This window comes from Grammomys surdaster, unplaced genomic scaffold (assembly GCF_004785775.1).
Source record: "Grammomys surdaster isolate TR1022 unplaced genomic scaffold, NIH_TR_1.0 126051, whole genome shotgun sequence".
Classification (NCBI taxonomy): Eukaryota; Metazoa; Chordata; class Mammalia; order Rodentia; family Muridae; genus Grammomys; species Grammomys surdaster.
Window position 1 is genome coordinate 70370 of NW_021620862.1, and position 19079 is coordinate 89448.

Sequence of the window (19079 nt, forward strand, 5' to 3'; positions counted from 1 at the left end):
GATTCCGGACTCCTGACACAGGGTCTAGATCTCCATTTGATCTGCGCCTTGCAGTCACATAGGGCTACAGGCAGAAGGTGTGACTACAGGCTTCAACCTCAAGAGATTTCCATATTAATTAGTTACCTAAAGGCCAGAGGGCATGGTTAATTAAGTTATTCCTTCCAAGTCCCTCCTCTCTTCCCCCTCCCTATTTAAGCCAGGCCCACTTTGGCTTAAGTAAGGGGGAGGGGGAACGGGAGGGAGAGGGGGGAGGGGGAGGGGGAGGGGAGGGGAGGGGGAGGGGTGTTGGGAGCTGTACATCTAGACCATCTAACACACACCATCAACAATAAAGCTTTGGAAACCCACGGACTTCTTCGTGTCATTGGGGCCTGCCATTGTGGAAAGCTTCCCTGGGTTTCTGCTGTGGGACCCACAACCCATGATAAATTTTCTAAGGTTTAACATTTCATTCCCGTTGAAAATATTTTTCTTCCTTGGAGAAGAGAAAACATGATGTGGTGGTCAATTGATTTTCCTCTGGCATTACATTCTTAGAAGTACATATTAGGTTCTAGGGTTTTTTTTTTTTTATTGGAAAGGAATAAATGAAGGAAAACATATTTCTCTCTCTGTATTCTCGACACATCCTATGAATGACTTTTCCAAACTCTCCATATGTGCTTATCAACACAGATTTTATGTAGAAGGAATGATTGTCCTTTAAGTGTTCCCTTCACAAGCTTTATGAAGAGATCTCTGGGGTTACTAAGCTGAAAATTTTCAAAGGAGACTCCCACTTCTTCCATGACTGCTAACAGTTCAGTGGTATTCTGGACCATTCTTACGAAGGTCCAGCTGAATCTATTTCAAGTACTCTCAAATCCTGTTGTATTCACAACTGTTACAATGACTTAAGAGAACTTGTACTTTGAACCACAGGTTGTGAACTTCAATCCTTTTGTTCCTAGTTCATCACCTGACTCAGTCTATCTGACATTGTGTAACAGAAACAATTCTTTCATATATTATACAGAAAAGAAAACAAAGTATCCATTTTCATCTATTATCTAGCCCGATTTAAAAATTCTAGCTTCCCAGTTTCTGACTATTACAAATAAAGCTTCTATGAACATATTTGAGCAAGTGTCCTTGTGGGATGGTGGAATCTGTTTGGGGTATATACCTAGTAGTTGCATAACTGAGTCTTGAGGATGCGCCTAGTGCTTTAGTGAATTGATGTGTGGGGGGGTGGGGGCTATAATACCACAGTGAGGGGGGGGCTCCCTCAAAAGAGGAAAGCAGAATAGCAGAAGGATTTTTGTGGAGCTACTGGAAGGAGATGGGGGCTAATAATATTGGGAAGTAAAGTGAATAAATAAATAAATAAATAAGAAAATACAATCAAATAGACACTTTCTTATAGGAAAAAATTCTAGCTTCCCTTATGTATGGAATCTTTATGCTAGAGAAGTTGTTGACAGGTGTGTAGCCCACATCCCCATTTTCCTGCTATTTATTTGTTTATTTATTTATTTATTTATCTATCTATCTATCTATCTATTTATTTTGGCAGCATGGCTCTCATGTGCCTGGACTTTTCTATTACCTTCCAACTACTGATAGTGAAACTTACTGCACCGATTTTTGCTGTTTTTCCCATTTATCCTGAGGAACAAAGATATAAAAAATGTCATTAAAACTGTGTTCTCAAAAGGATGTTCAGTGTTTCTGGGGGCTGAGATAGGTTGATCCATGTCTATTCAAAGACATCTCATTCTATGTATATTTTTAAAGGTACCAATTCACCTGTGCAATTATTATGTATGCTTTTATTGATATTCTTAGTTGGAATTCTTTCCAGGGTTTTGGGGTTTTTTTGTTACAGTGTTTCAAACAGAGTTTCTCTGTGTAGCCCTGACTCTTTTGGAACTCATTCTGTAGATTAAGAAGGCCTCAAACTCATAAGATCCTCCTCACCTCTGTCTCCCTAGGTGTGTGTTACCACTGCCTGGCTTCTCTGAAATTTTCTAACCTAATGAACAGTCTTGTTCTAACACAGTATCCTAAAACTCCCCTAAAAGAGTGCGGGTCAAAGTTTCTTAAATAACATAATTAAAACACTAAGTGTATTTAATTTTTTGTTATATGAAAATGACATTTATTATATTTAAAATTGTTTTATTTATTTGAATTCCAAATGCTGTCCTTTCTTTCTGGTCCCCTCTCCAAGAGTTCTTTACCTCATCCCCCCTCTCTTTTGCCTCTGAGAGGTTACTTCCACACCCAGTCACTCCACTCACCCCAGCCCCACTCCACCCTTATATAGTCTATTTCTATTAAATTAAAAGTATAAAACATGTTCGTGTTTCCTGTGGTGTATTTCATCTTTTCTCCTGTGTTCCATTCCATTTCACTAGAAATAATAGGTTTTTTGTGATCCTGGGATTCAAACCCTGAGTGTTACACACACAAAACAAGTGCTGTGTCATTGCAGTATCCCTGACCACTAAAATATTTTTAAACGTATGTGACTGTACAGTAATGGAGTTTTATTCTAAATTTGTGAATAATATTAAATTAGTTCTCTAATAAAGATCTGTGGCCTGAAACATAGCAGTTTCCATTTTTAACTTTTGAAAAATCAAAACTTATTGATGATAAAGTATATCCTTTTTACTTAATATAGTAACTTGAATGAAATAAAAATGATACAAACTCTTTGGCCATACCAGCATGATATTCAAATGGTATAATCCTTTCTGGAACAATTACTAATAAATTTAAAAGAATTAATAGATGTAGTCAACAATGACATGTTCTTTGATGAAATTAAATACCTGATGAGAAATGAACCATGAAAATGTGATATGCTCAATCATTTAGACAGTGCTCTTACTTTGGAAACAGCTGGATGAACCATAGAACCAAGGGCCAATGTTTGAAAATGAAGTACAGGAAGAGTCATGAAAGTGGGTAAGTAGAATAAGCACCAGATGTCAGATATTGTATTTAATCTGATATATTTAATCTGTGACAGCAATGAACGTATTTAAGCAATAAATTGCATTCACAGGCTAGCATCCCTGCCTTTTTGTGGAAGAGAAGTGAAAAGGTCAGAGAACAAGAAAGAGTGCTATGACATGTTCTCTTCCAACTATACCACTCATAAACTCAAAGAAGCTATGCTTGTCTGAATAAGACCCATGCAAGAACATGCTAGCCAAAGTCCTGCACAGATAAGGAAGGTGCTATTTGGTTCATGCCTTTCTGAGGAAATATTGAATATTGTTTGCTGATGAAGGAAAAAGAATCACTCTTCTTTATAAGTACAGCTACTGGTAGGCTTTAGTGGATAACCACACATTCATGCCCTGTGGTCAGCAGTAATTTGATTGAGGAAGTTATCAAAGAAGAACAAGAAGAGGGGGAAAATAAATAATTATGAGGAGGAGAAGCATAATAGGAAGAAGAAAAGGAACAAGAGGAGGAGGAAGAAGACAACAGCTGCATGAAGGCAGGGAAGGGATATTGGGTGGATATGGTTATATTATACATGTATGAAAATTTGAAATTAATAAGCAAATAGTAAATAAAAGTAAAAAAATCCCTGATGAGTATTTCAACATATAGATAGGTAATTATGTGTTATAGATGTATGTTTAACACATGTGTATGTACTTAAAATAACACATAAAGTTGTTATTTTAATAGTGCGGGTAGAAAGGATGACTTAAAAGATCTAATCAGATATCTTTTGCTACAGAGCAAATCTTCTTTCAAAATTAGTGACTTTAAAGAGTCTCATAATTTCCTATACTGACAACTTAAGCCAAAAGCAAACAAGTTATTTTCTAGTTCTTAATCACTGTTTCTGTATCAATCAATTGTTTGCTTGCAGCTTGATGACGTAGTCTCCTACCTGTGGACTTTCATTTATAATGGGGTAACTGAGTTTGTTCATCCAGTGACTAGGTAGGGTACAGAGTGTGTAAGTATGCAAGATCTGTGGTGGGCTTGTCTAAGAAGTGGGACACAGACTCCCTGTTACATTGCACTGGCAATGTTAAGTCAAGGGTCTTAGGAGGGGAGGAGAATTTCATCCTTTGATAGGAAGAGATGTCAATTCACCTTTCAAGGATATTGGATATAGGGAGAGGTTATAGTTTGCTATTTTTGAAATGTATAAATTTCTAGCATTCTCAAACTATGCTGAAATCTACATTAGAACCTCCAAAATACTTATCTAGATGTGGGCTAAAATGGGAGGCAGTAATCTCAATTTAGAATAGGTGATTAAAGAAAAATTGGAACAAAGTAAACATTTTCAAAGTATTGTTTTTAGAGTCAACAATTTTATTCTATTAAAAAAATGATATATTCAGGGAAGCTCATATAATTTGAAACATTTAAGTACTTTTGAAACATGTAACTGCTAAAAATTTTAGTCCCCAATTCTACTGATAGCCATTCTTGCTAACAATATATTTCTGTAACATAATTATATATATACATATATACATATCTATATATATACATATATACATATCTATATATATACATATATACATATCTATATATATACATATATACATATCTATATATATACACACATATGTGTGTAAAGTTATAATACACTACATTGAAACTCTTTGGAACACCTTACATTAAGGAAAACTCATGAGAAAATATCAAAGTATCTATATCATTAATTAAAACCATAGGGAAATCAAGTTCATTCCCATAATTACTAGGGGGAAATACTGCTGTAGATAAATCTTGTTGAGAAGGCTTTAGAAATAGGAACAACAGTCTTTCTTCATGAACTAGAGATTTAAGCTGAGTAAGTCCAGGGAAAAGAAGGGAACTCTTTGTTCAGAGTGGAGGTAAGAGAAGAATTTGTATCTGTCTGGGATTTAGGTGGACCATTGTCATGAAGATAAACCTCCAAGCTAGTAGAGGGGGAGAGTCACTTAGCTAGCATTCCTTCCATTAACTGAATAATATTAAAGAATGTTTGTCTTCATGAAGAAAAACATACATAGAACAGAAATCAGTGGTGATATCACATTGTTTATGTGGCATATCAGAATAATTAATTTTTTACTGCTATCTTATTTCCCTCTGTTATGATATTGTCAGAGTTTTCTAAATGAAATTAGAATCCAAGGACAAACTACATAATTTCCCGCTGCGTTGACAACTTCTCATGATTGCAACCCTTATATGTAGATCAGCATGTGGTCAGTCACCGAGTGGCTTGCCCTTCAGCTCAGGCTGATCTTGTCTCCATGTTTAAATGTCACATGCATCCTTCCTTTGTCAGTATTGAGACCTCACTCTCTTCTGAGCATCTGTATGAGTGCAAAGCTTAGTAGGGTGCAGAGCTGATTTCTACCTAATTGTCTTACCCCAATAACAGAATTTAAATATGTCATCCCTGGGCTTGTTAATAGTCTCATGAGTGATCACAATGTCAGTTGAGGCCGGCAACTAACCGGGTTTACAGCTGTTTCATGTGGTTCACTAATATGGCTGAGACTTCAGCAACTCCGAGGGACTGGGTCAGAGAGGTGTATGCAGATGGTGCATTGATACCAGTAATGAGCTTTATAACAGGAATCACCACAGTGGAGGATTACAGAGAACAATGAGAGTCACTCATCAGGCAAGTGCAAGGAACTGGGGTTGACTAGGGAACAAGGGACATTGTGTGTTTTCTCTTCCTTTTGATGTCAGTGATAATAAGGTTCATTTATGAAAACGCCTTAGGAAGTACAATTTCAGGATGCCCATTTGAGTCAGGCCTCAGGTGGCTGAAGCAGGAGTATTACTATGAGTTGTAGACCAGCCTAAGCTACATAGTGAATTCCAGTTCATCCTGGACTGTAGAGCAAGGCCTGTCTTTCTCTGTTTAATATTTCACTTTGACTTAGTATTTCCAGGCCACCTTAGGGACGAAACAATGTTGACTTACCACTCAATGTAATTTGTTTTTGAACACTGAGGTATCTGGATGTATGCCGGTAGGATCCTCTAACCATATTCAAACACGTAAAAAGTGCCAGGGGAAGAGAAACACTTGTGGGTTTTAAGAGCAAAAGGTCAGCATTCACTCAAATATTTTCGTTGGGTAAACACAAGGACTCGTAAACTAGGCAAAGCACGTGGCTAGACTATTTCATCCAGGACGTCTGGAATCTGTCAACTTCCTGATGGAATGATCTGGTTTTTAGCACCTTTGCTTTTTGTTATTTAATCTGTAGGTGAACTCATCAGAGATTTCACTCAGAAAAAAGTATTAATATGAACAATATGCATCCATCCTTCAAGAATGTTGCTTCTGTTACAACTTTCACAGATACAATAGCATGATTAGAGAAGTGTTTTTGCAGAATGTGCTTACACCAAGACCCACTAGGAATTCCAAGAGTGACCCTATGACTCTTCAAAACAATAAGATGGTTACAATTTGCAACATACAATCGTGTGCTTCTTGGTGGTACACTAGAAGAGATGTATGCTTTCAAACACTGTTACTGGCATCATATCTCATTCTTATCATGCTAGCTGCCCCAAATTGCCAGGACCTCAGCTGAGAAGTTGTCAGCTATAACTGACAATATTGACTACAAAGTCCTCAGTCATTCAATGAAGTCATAGAAACAAGAGGGAGAAAATGAAGAAAGCCAACATTCTTTGTTTTTATTTAATGGAAGTTGAGGGACAGGGGGGTCATAGCAGATGTGAAATTTATCCAGTGATATAGGTAAAGTAAGTGCAACATGGAGAATCAAAATGGAGGACAATTCACTGTTGGCAACTTTTCCTCTAATTCCCTAAGTGTTCTTTAAGCCTAAAACCCCATCTTACTGTACCCTGTAAGCTTATTCTTCTGAAATAGTGTTTTCACCTTCTCCAAAATGTCATATAAAACAGAAGTAAGCAACATTCAGCCTTTGATTTCTTTCTCTGAATCTGACCTTCATTCATGCTGGTGTAAGTACCAACTATCCATTCATTTTCTTTGTTGAATAACTCATTATATGTATGTATCAGCTTATATAGTTGCCAATCATCTGCCATTTAAATGATTATTTAAAGTTTCATAAGAACGGTTATTTAAACTATGTTAGGGTAAACTTGGAAGTAAGCATAAATTATCATTTTTCTTGGGTAAATACTGGATCAATAACCAAGATATGTTTAATGTTATAAGAAGCTGCTTTTACAGAGAGGGGCCACCCAGAGCCCCCACTGACTGGAGATCTGAATTCTTGCTTAGGCTGCGAGGCTAAGCACTACAAGGGAATATAAATAAAAGATAAAAATATTTCTCTGGGTTCCCTGAGGGACAAGCCTGACTGCATAGGGGTTGATGTCAAAAGTATCCCCTCTCCAGGAAAAAGACATTGGGATGGGTATGGCCCTCATGCCTCACTGGACAACGACAGGGGGACCGGAGCCATTACAAGGTCCCCTTCAAATACTGGAGGTCAGGCCTCTATCCCTGCCTTCTCAAGATTAGAATTGCCACAGCCCTTCTATACTTAGAGAAGGGAGGAGATGTCAGGGGCAGCCCTGCTTACACACTGAAGGCCTAAAATCAGCCATAGGCCTAAAATCAGCAATAGGCCAGTCATACATGTATGCTAACACCAAGTCTTGGGTCTCAGTGGAAAAACATTGAAACAGTTGGCTATAAGCTACTGTAAACAGGCAGTTTTTGTGGAAATTTACAAGCCTGAGTAGTCACAGACCTTGTAAATAGGTAGCCTTGGCAGACAATACCAACTTAGATAAGGACAAGAGAGTCATAGGCAGAGTCATAGTGACTTGTCCCCTGAACCTTCACCCAGCCGATACCCGGTACTGAAGATATCTGTATTCCCCCTGAACACCCACACTCCAGTGTCATTCCCCTCCCCACATCCTGCCTTTCTGTGTTTATAACCCCTGTGTGAATGAAATACGATTTGAGAAAAAATAAATTATTTTTTTAAAAAAGAAGAAGCTGCTTTTATAGTGTCTGGAGTATTTTACAGTCCCACCAGCAGTGTATTAGATTGGTTATTCCATGCTCCTCTCAGATTTAGTATTATCAAAAATTTGACAAAATTTATATAACAGTCATTGTATAATAATACAATTTTGAGATTTTAATTGACTACTGATGCAATTGTTGATATGTTTTTCCCAATCTTGAGCTTTTATTTTCTACAAAACAGACAAAAGAAAAATAGAACAAAAAATCAAAATAAAGTTTTTAACTATATCCATTTGGAATTATTAGATTAATGTTCTTCCTCTTTGAATATTGATAAACTGTTAATTCTCTTGCAAAATCAACTTGTAATACAGTAAAATCTTTTAACTGAGTCCTCAGCTTCACTTCTCTTTCATGGAAGTAAGTTTGGAATAAGTATAATTCACTAATTCAATTTATGGCATCAGGTTTCAACTCAAAATGTATATTTAAAATAATGATGTTCAAAACTGGTTCATTAAATACGCTCTTGATAAACTTTCTTAAAAACTCTTAAGTATGAACGTAGTGGAGCATGTGTCCTTATTAAATGTTGGAGCATCTTCTGGGTATATGTCCAGGAGTGGTATAGCTCGGTCCTTAGATAATGTTATGTCCAATTTTCTGAGGGACCACCAGACTGATTTCCAGAGTGGTTGTATCAGCTTGCAATCCCACCAACAATAAAGGAGTTTTCCTCTTTCTCCATATCCTCGCCAGCATCTACTATCACCTGAGTTTTTGATCTTAGCCATTCTGACTGGTATGAGGTAGAATCTCAGGGTTGTTTTGATTTGTATTTCCCTGATGACTAAGGATGTTGAACATTTCTTTAGGTGCTTCTCAGTCATTCCAGTTTCTTCAGTTGAGAATTCTTTGTTTAGGTCTGTACACCAAGTTTTAATAGAGTTATTTGATTGTCTGGAGTCTAATTTCTTGAGTTCTTTGAATATATTGGATATTAGCCCAATATCAGATGTAGTATTGGTAAAGATCTTTTCGCAATCTGTTGGTTGCCATTTTGTGCTATTGATAGTGTCCTTTGCTTTACAAAAGCTTTGCAATTTTATGAGGTCCCATTTGTCAATTCTTGATCTTAGAGCATAAGCCACTGGTGTTCTGTTCAGGAACTTTTCCCCTGTGCCCATGTGTTCGAGGTTCTTCCTCAGCTTCTCTTCTATTAGTTTCAGTGTATCTGGTTTTATGTGGAGGTCCTTTATCCACTTGGACTTGAACTTTGTACAAGAAGATAAGAATGAATCAATTTGCATTCTTCTACATGCTGACCTCCAGTTGGACCAGCACCATTTGTTGAAAATGCTGTCCTTTTGTCACTCGACTGTTTTAGCTCCTTTGTCAAATATCAAGTGACAATAGGTGTTCATAGCAGCCTTAATTATAATAGCCAGAAGCTGGAAAGCACCCAGATGTCCTTCAACAGAGGAATGGATACAGAAAGTGTGGTACATTTACACAGTGGAGTATTGCTCAGCTATTAAAAACAATGAATTCATGAACTTCTTAGGCAAATGGAACTAGAAAATATTACCCTGAGTGAGGTAACCCAATCACAAAAGAACACACATGGTATGCACTCACTGATAAGTGGATATAGCCTAAAAGCTTGCAACATCCAAGATATAGCTCACAGATCACATGAAGCTCATGAAAAAGGAAGACCAAAGTATGGGTACTTCGGTCCTTCTTAGAAGGAATAACAAAATACTCATGGGAGCAAATATGGAGACAAGGCGTGGGACAGAAACTGAAGGAGGAACCATCCTGAGACTGCTCTACCAGGGTATTCATCTCAAGTGCAATCACCAAAGACAGACACTGATGTTGATGCCAGAAAGTGCATGCTGACAGGAGCCTGATCTAGCTGTCTCCTTAGAGGTCTGCAGAGCCTGACATATACAGAGGCGGATGCTCACAGCTAACCATTGAAGTGATCATTGGGCTCTCAGTGTAGGAGTTAGAGAGAAGACTGAAGGATCTGAAGGGGTTTGTAGCCCCATGGGGAGAGCAACAATACCAACCAACCAGAGCTCGCAGGGTCTAAACCACCAGCCTGTACGCACATAGGGAGGGACCCACAGCTCCAGCTGTATATGTAAGGGAGGATGGCCTTGTCAGCTATAGTTGGGAGAGGAAATCCTTGGTCCTGTGAAAGCTCGGGTCCCCATGCTTAGTCTGACGGTTGGCTGTGAGCATCCACATATTTATTGATTAGGTGCTGGCAGAGCCTCTCTGGGGGCAGCTATATCAGGCTCCTGTCAGCAAGCTCTCCTTGGCATCAACAATAGTGTCTGGGTTTGATGTCTGCAGATGGATGGATCCCTAGATGGGGCAGTCTCTGAGTGGCCTTTACTTTAACCTCTGCTCCACTCTTTCTCCCTGCATTTCCTTTAGACAGGAGCAATTCTGGATTAATATTTTTGAGATAGCTGCGTAGCCCCATCCCTCAACTTAGGGCAGTACCTAACTACTGGTTATATCTTCTGTTTGTTGGGTATTTCAACTAATGTCATTCCAGATGGGTCCTGAGAACCTCTTGCTTCCCTGGCAACTGGGACAATCTAGTAGCTACTCCCAGTTCTCCATTCCCCAATGCTACACACCTCCGTTGAATTTTCAGACATCTGTACTTATACTCAGTCTCCGAAATCAGTTCTTAATAACATTGTTCACATAAATTCTTTCTCAATAGTGAGATTTCCAGAAAATATCCAATTATGCTAAATGTGTTTTACTGGGTTCATCTAGGCTTTGCCTATTCTTTTCTTGTTTTGATGTTCAAAATTTGTTGTGCAATAGTATATGAAGTTTCAAAAAATTTTGGAATAATTTTTAAAACTGATGATTAAGTAAGACTTACTTGATTTCTTAATGGAAGAAAATGTACATATAGCATAAAGAAGTGTTCCTAGTTGTAAGTTCATTTATTTAGGGAAAGAAGTGTTTAGCTTATAGTTTGAGGGCACAATCTATCATGGTGGAAGTCATGGGTGAAGAAGTGTGGAGTGTCCAGCTACATTGTATCTGCAATCAGGAAGCACAGAGAAACGAAAACTCAGCCCATCTTCTCCTTTTAGTCATTTCATGTACCCCAAACCGTGAGATGATGTCATCCACATTCAAGTCCAGTCTTCCCTCTTCAGTTAAACATTTCTAGAAATGCCCTCATAAACACAACCAGAGGTGTGTTTCAGGATAATTCTAAATCCAATCATATTAACAATGAAAGTTAATAGTCACTATATAGATCACAGAGAACTTCCAGAAGTTCTCATAGAGCATAGTTTGCTTTATGCAGATTGGGTGGAGTAGGGTGGCCTTCTAGCTATGGAAGGACTAGTTTGATGGTCAAGACACTTTCAAGGCAAATGTGTAAGAGACACTGCCTTGGTTCATTTAAAGATTTCCTCCCAGTTCTATCTCTTTGACATTTTCAGGTAGGGCAGCAGATGAACTGTTTAGATAGCATTCCTGATGCACCTTGTGAATTTCTGGCATTGCTTCCTGAAAGCACAGCTGAATGTTATATGATACTCTCAAGATACCTGTCAGGAAAAATCGTACTAGAACCCCACTTTTGGCCTTGAAAATCTTACCCGTGCATGATCTTTTTCAAGATATGAGGTCTACATAAGGAGACTTTGGTAGTCTCCCATAGACTGAAACTTTAGGATCCAGATTGAAATCTGCTCTATTTCTCACCTAAGACTTCTTTCTGGGCTCAGTGGTTTCTGCTGGCTTGATTTTTATCCCTCTAGAAAGAGTTCCTTAACTATACTTCATACTCATATTGTACCTTAAAACCAAATCCATTTCTATGGCAACACATAGAGTAACTTTTATTAGAAGATGTAAGCAAAACTCTGAGAGCCTGAAATATTCAGCATAAACCAAATGCAACTTCACATTGGCTATATAAACAATAAGAGAATCACATACTTTAATCTTTGAAGAGCTTTCAGGAAATGTCCTTTACTTAATTATTCTACTTTATTTTACTTAATGTAGCTTATAAACTTTACGTTTGTTTTTGTTTTCTGGGGGATGTCTTTGCTGTTGTGTTGTTGCTTTTGTTTAAGACAGGTTTTTCTGTGTAGCCCTGACTGTTCTGGAACTTGCTCTGTAGACCAGACTGGCCTTGATCTCAGACATCTGCCTGGTTCTGCCTTCTGAGTGCTGGGATTAAGGTATGCACTGCCATTGCACAACAAAATTGATATTTTTCATGTATTAATTTCATATTTATGAGGTTTTTGGTGCTGTGGATTGAATCCAGAGTTATGTGCATGTTAGAGAAATGCTGTACCAAAGAGCTACACCCACACTCCATTTTTCATTTGTTTTCTTCATTAGGGAATAAGTGTATGAAGATAGTCTCATTTCTTCACTCCTGAAAACAACCAGTGCATAGATATCTTAGGGACATTATTGGTTCTAAATAGATGTCTGTTTATTAATCCAAGGATAAAGAGAAACACATGATTTTCCTAAAACTTGTTTGCCTTTTGATGCTTATATGACCAATATGTCTGAATTTTTACATTTCATCTACGAATTGAGCTGTGTGTTTCCACCCATGAGGATAAACTTGGCTGAGACTATAATGAGAATTAACAAAACCACTTCAGTAACAGAATTCCTGTTCTCTGGATTTCCCCAGTTTGAAGATGCCAGTTTCCTCTTCTTCATTCCTTTGTTATTCATTTACATATTCATTGTTATGGGGAATCTCATTGTGTTTCTTGCAGTTAGGATGGATACCCGTCTTCACAACCCCATGTACAATTTCATCAGTATTTTCTCATTTCTGGAGATCTGGTATACCACTGCAACTATTCCCAAAATGCTCTCTAATCTCATCAGTAAGCAGAGGACCATCTCTATGATTGGCTGCCTGCTACAGATGTATTTCTTCCATTCACTTGGAAATTCAGAGGGTATTTTGCTGACTGCAATGGCTATTGACAGGTATGTTGCTATCTGTAACCCTCTTCGGTACCCAACTATCATGACTCCCCGGCTCTGTGCTCAGCTCTCTGCGGGCTCCTGCATCTTTGGCTTTCTTGTGTTGCTTCCAGAGATAGCATGGATTTCTACCTTGCCCTTCTGTGGCCCCAACCAAATTCATCAGATCTTCTGTGACTTTGAACCTGTGTTGCATTTGGCCTGTACGGACACCTCCATGATTCTGGTTGAGGATGTTGTTCATGCCGTGGCCATCATCTTCTCTGTCTTGGTTATTGCCATCTCTTACATCAGAATCATCACTGTGATACTGAGGATTCCCTCTGGTGAAGGCCGTCGGAAGGCTTTCTCTACTTGTGCTGCCCATCTTGGTGTCTTCCTGATGTTCTATGGCAGTGTCTCTCTCATGTACCTGCGTTTTTCAGCTACTTTTCCACCAATTTTAGACACAGCTATTGCACTAATGTTTGCAGTGCTTGCTCCCTTTTTCAACCCTATCATCTATAGTCTGAGAAATAAGGACATGAAGATGGCAATTAAGAAGCTTCTCTGCTCTCAGATGATGCTAACTACATCTGCAAGCTGACTTGCTCGTAGGTGCCTGTCTCTCAATTTTACTCCAATATATCAAACCATAAAATTAGCATATAGCTCATTCATTGGTATACTGATAATCTTCATGTCTTTATAGCAGATCTAACTGTATTTATTCTGTTTAAACATTTAAATCAGATAGAAAAATATTCATCTAGATTACAATAAGGGGTGAAATATACAAAGCAAGTATGAATGTGTAGGTAGCTCATGCTTTGTAAACACGAATTTTGTATGAAATTGTTAATGTATATGAGCATTAGTAACAAACACAGACTGTAAAATATAATGCATAGAATAATCATATCTACATGTGTCAAAGTTTATTCTTAAATAGTACTGCACACTAATTTTGTGACTTCAAAGAAACAAGTAATTATTTTTTTTGTCCCTTAGTTTCAACATCTGTTGGTTTAAAAGTAATATATTTTAAAATTAAAACCTCATACATTAATTTAAAATTAAGTGACCTATTGAAGGCCCTTTGGAATATTATAAAAGTCTAGTAAAAGCCAATTGTAAGCTGTATTTATTTGTCATTGACAATGGTTTGGATGCATTGAGGAATGCTATAATATAAATATATTAAAATCAAATATCTAGGAATCTTGTATGTGGTTCTTATTTATACTATTTTTGTTTCTATTACTTATCTGAGGTAAGAAAAAAATCCACCTTCATTGCTTTTAAATATTTTGGTTGAATTTATCCAACTTAATTTAATGGGACTTTTTTTAAAAGTGATCTTCACATGTTCACAAAAATAGAGATAGATGATAGATAAGTAGAAAATAGGTAAATAGATAATAGATAGATGGTGACAGGTAGATAGAGGACAGATAGATGACATAATAAATATACAAATAGATAGATTATAGATAGGTTATAGGGACCTACTGTGAACTGCAATATTATCTGTGTCCTTTGAAGTGTGTTTCATGCAATGTCACCAAAAACTGCAATTTAAGGATACATGTCGGTATTAATAAAATAATTCAAATCCATATATTTCAACTTTATTTCTCCCCAAATCCAATGGTCATAAAGGTAAGACTACTGTAAGTATTGAAAATTATTAAAACTAAAAAAGAGTGAAATACATATAAAATTTGATTAGGGTACTTGTGGTGGATTTTTAATAGTCTGAAATATCAAATATCACAGTTTTTCAAGGAAAGGAAACAAAAGTATTAGTTTTTTGGACAATGCAAACAAACCATTATTTGATTCTGTCTATTATATGGGACACTAATAACCAAAAACATACACTTTAAAAATATCCACAACATTACAACAAAACAGTAAAGTAAAACAAGAACAAAACATTATCAGCCCTGGGGAAGACATCAGTTCCCTCAAGTGGTTTCTATCATTTCCTCGGGTACAAGTCAAGTGAAACGTAAATAAGGAAAGAGAATCTGCTGGATGTTACAGCAGAAGATAGAAGAGAATCCTAGACGGGAAGCTGTACTTGCATCATGAAAGGAATAACCAAAGTTCGGAGAAGTAATAATCGATTGAGGAATCATGGATTGTGAAAATGAAGTCAACATTCATGTGGGATTTCCCATCTCATGCTTGGATTTATTGAGAGAAAAGTCTGAGGAGAAACCAAAACACATGATTTAGAGAATTGGTCCCTAGGATACTAAGACATTGGAAAGTATAGCATCGCAACAGTCATCTCTTTGCTACACTTTGGGACATGGTTTTATTATGCAATGACCATGTGGATCATTGACATTCATTCCTATTTGTAATCATAAATGTATATACTGACCCCCATCTCTCTATCTTTCTTTGACTTCTTCTCCCCTTTCTTTCTAGGGCATACACACAGAGACCTTAATCTCTCACTATAACACATCATGATCTTTTGTTGTTGTTTGGTTGGTTGGTTTGGCTTGGTTTGTTTTTATTGGATATTTTATTTATTTACAATACAGATGCCATCCTCTTTCCCCATTTCCCCTCCCTAGAACCCCTATCCTATCCTCCCTCCTCCTTTTGCTTTTATACCATCTTAATTACATGTATGTATTAAGGTCAGTTCTAGGGTGAGGATCAAGAAATACAATAGATCCAAATAGCCAAGGAACAGCAAGACAATAAACACAAATATTCAAAGAAAAAGTAAGCCATTAAACCCAATTATTCCTATGATCACTGATTCTAAGGACTTATCAGGATGACCAAAGTGTCTGAGCCTACTTCCTTGTCCTAGCCAAAGGTCATTTTCATGTCTGAAGCCTAGTTTCTTGTTCTAGACTAAAATTTAGATTTCTGTCTGAAATTATTTCTTTGTTCTAGCCTGAGATTTAGATTCTTTCCTGAGATTACTTTTGTTCTAGACTAAGATTTAGATTCCTGCCTGAAATTACTTTTTTGTTCTAGCCTAATGTCAGATTCCTGCCTGAAGCCTACTTCCTTGTCCTTGGCCAATGTCATATTCCTGCCAAGAAGCCCATTTCCTTGTCCTTGACCCATGTCAGTTTCTTGACAAGCAGCCCCAAAGGCTCTCTGCCTCTCCCTCTTTTTATTTAATAAACAAGACTGACCCTGTCTTGGGTTGTTCTGACAAGAATGCCTTTATTACCCTCCATGGAGTATGCATTATCAAAAGGAATGCATTTCTGTCTTAGATTGATAAAGCTCTGTGCAAAATCTTGGCTTGCCAGCCTGTTAATTTAATAACTCTTTCTGAGGGTCCATTTTCAGGTTCAAGCCATGTACTTTGGCGGCCAACATGTTAATATTGTTAAAGAAAAGTTTTATCACAATAGTCAGTAATAAAAGTATCCCCAGGACAAAAAGGGCTAGCATGATCAAGCTATATACGCCATTTTTGAAGCTTGACGAAAATAGAAATACTGACCTCAGGCCATGGTTAATTTTATCTGCAGTATCTGAGAAGAGCAGCATTTTTGAAATTTACAAGCTCACTATGTATCATTAGAACATCCAGAGAGGTGTAAGAATTATGCCAAATACACTGCAAGTGTCTTTAAACTCTTTTCTAATTATACTGATTACCACTGTAAATTTTAGAACTAACAGGGATCCAATGGTATTTGGCATGACACTCAAGATGGCTCCTTACCCTTAAATTCTGAACCTCCTTCCAGGAATTTGAATAGGATGAACAGAATCAATTTATTACTCAAAATGCTTATCTAAATCATTTTGTATATTCAACACATTAGTAACATTTTTTGCTAAATGATTAACAAAAATAGCTGTCTTCTTATTTTACAGTAATTGAAGAAGCAGTGGTGCTAGCAATTAATGTAATTAAAGCTGTTATACCAGCAACAATCAAGCCCACTACTCTCTTGCTTCTGCTTAAAGACTGACTCATTTCTTCCATTACTTACAAGCTATTTTTAGAATACCAAGATTCTGTGATACTCAGAGCACTAAAACAAAAGCTGGTTGATACACCTCCAAAACTGACATGCCAGATTTCAAAACAAAAACAAAACTAGAAGGTATACAATCAGTGCAACTTACATTAAATACTGTAGAAGAAACAAAAGTATTTTTAACTTGACAATTAAAAGAGCCTTAACACAGATGCTAACATGTCCTTGACAATTATAAGGAATCTCCATAATTTGGGTACTGTTACATTGCTGCTAAAAAGTCTCAAATGTTCGACTGCCATAGCCACCAGTTCCATTATCTGTTTTTGCTTTTTGTTTTGGTTTGTTTGGTTGGTTTTCTTTTCATTTTTTTATTATTAGTAGTTTATTTATCAACATTTTAGATGTTATCCTCTTTCCCCATTCCCCACACACAGAAATCACTTAACCCATCCTTCCTCATCCTATTTCTATGAGGGTGTGCCCCCACTCATCTACTCACTCCCACCTCCCCTCCCTCAAATTCTCTCTCACTGGGGGATCCAGCCTTCAAGGGATCAAGGCCCTTCTCTTCCACTGATGCCCAACAAATCCATCCTCCTCTACAAATACAGCTAGAGACATGGGTCATTCCATGTGTGTCCCCAGACTAGCTGTTTAGACCCAGGGAGCTCTGGTTGGTTGGTATTGTCCCTCACCCCATGGGGCTGCAAGTCCGTTCAACTCCTTCAGTCTTCTCTCTAACTCTTCCACTGGGAACCCTGTGATCAGCTTGATGGTTAGCTGTGAGCATCTAACTCTGTATATATCAGGCTCCTGTCAGCATGCACTTCTGGACATCCACAACAATGTTTGCATATGGTGATTGCTTCTGGGAGGAATATCCAGGTGGGACAGTCTGTGGATGGCCTCTCCTCCAGTTTCTGCCCCACATATTGTCTCATATTTGCACCTGTGAATATTTTGTTACTCCTTTTAAGAAGGACCGAAGCACCCATACTTTGGTCTTTCTTTTTCTTTGCCTCACTCAGGATGATATTTTATAATTCTATCCATTGGCCTAAAATTTTCATAAATTCATTGTTTTTAATAGATGAATAATACACCATTGTGTAAAGGTACCACACTTTCTGTAACCATTCATCTATTGAAGGACATCTGGGTTTTTTCCCAGCTTCTGGCTATTATAAATAAGGCTGCTATGAACATAGTGTAGCATGTGTCCTTGTAATATGTTGGATCATCTGCTGAGTACATGCCCAGGAGTGGTATCGCTGGTTCCGCAGGTAATATTATGTTCAATTTTCTGAGGAACCACCATACTGATTTCTAGAGTGGTTGTACAAGGTTACAATCCCACCACAATGGAGGAGTGTTCCTCTTTCTCCGCATCCTCCCCAGCATCTGCTGTCATCTGAGATTTTAACCTTAGCCATTCTGACTAGTGTGTGGTGGAATTTCAAGGTTGTTTTGATTTGCGTTTCCCTGATGACTAAAGATGTTAAACATTTCTTTACGTGCTTCGTGGCCATTCAATATTCCTTAGTTGAAAATTCGCTGTTGAGCTCTGTACCCCATTTTTAATAGGGTTATTTGATTGTCTGGAGTCTAATTTCTTGAGTTCTTTGTAAATTTTGGATATTAGCCTTCTATCAGATGTAGGATTGGTAAAGATCTTTTCCCAATCTGCTGGTGGCTATTTTGTCCAATTGACAGTGCCTTACAGAAGCTTTGCAATCTTATGAGGTCCCAAATTTCAATTCTTGATCTTAGAGCATAAGCCACTGTTGTTCTGTTCAGGAACTTTCCCCTGTGCCTATGTGTTTGAGGCTCTTCCCCCACTTTCTCTTCTATCAGTTTCAGTGTGTCCAGTTTTATATAGAAGTCTTTGATCCACATGGACTTGAGTTTTGCACAAGGACATAAGAATGGATAGATTTGCATTTTCCTACATGCTGACCTCCAATTCAGCCAGCACCACCTGTTTTAAAATGCTGTCTTTTTTCCACTGTATGGTTTTAGCTCCTTTGTCAAAGATCAAGTGACTATAGATATGTGGGTTCATTTCTGGTTCTTTAATTCTATTGCATTGATCTTCTTGCCTATCTATGTACCAATTCCATGCAGTTTTT

The 19079-nt window shown here is 37.6% G+C and overlaps 1 protein-coding gene across 1 annotated transcript; it reads left to right on the top strand.

Annotated features, from left to right (window-relative positions):
• The first annotated feature begins 9673 nt into the window (after window positions 1–9673).
• On the top strand, window positions 9674–13577 carry LOC114610668 (olfactory receptor 6K3). The gene is made up of 2 exons (XM_028755279.1): window positions 9674–9698; window positions 12655–13577. Exons 1-2 carry the CDS (start codon window positions 9674–9676, stop codon window positions 13575–13577), a joined length of 948 nt encoding a protein of 315 aa, XP_028611112.1.
• The last annotated feature ends 5502 nt before the right edge of the window (window positions 13578–19079 follow it).

What these genes read in the sequence shown, in the direction of transcription:
- LOC114610668 (XM_028755279.1), top strand. Translation starts at nt 9,674, where the DNA reads ATGAAAAAGGAAGACCAAAGTATGG. An exon ending in AAAGGAAGACCAAAGTATGG is followed by an intron (nt 9,699 to 12,654) that starts GTACTTCGGTCC and finishes AAACCACTTCAG; the next exon opens with TAACAGAATTCCTGTTCTCT.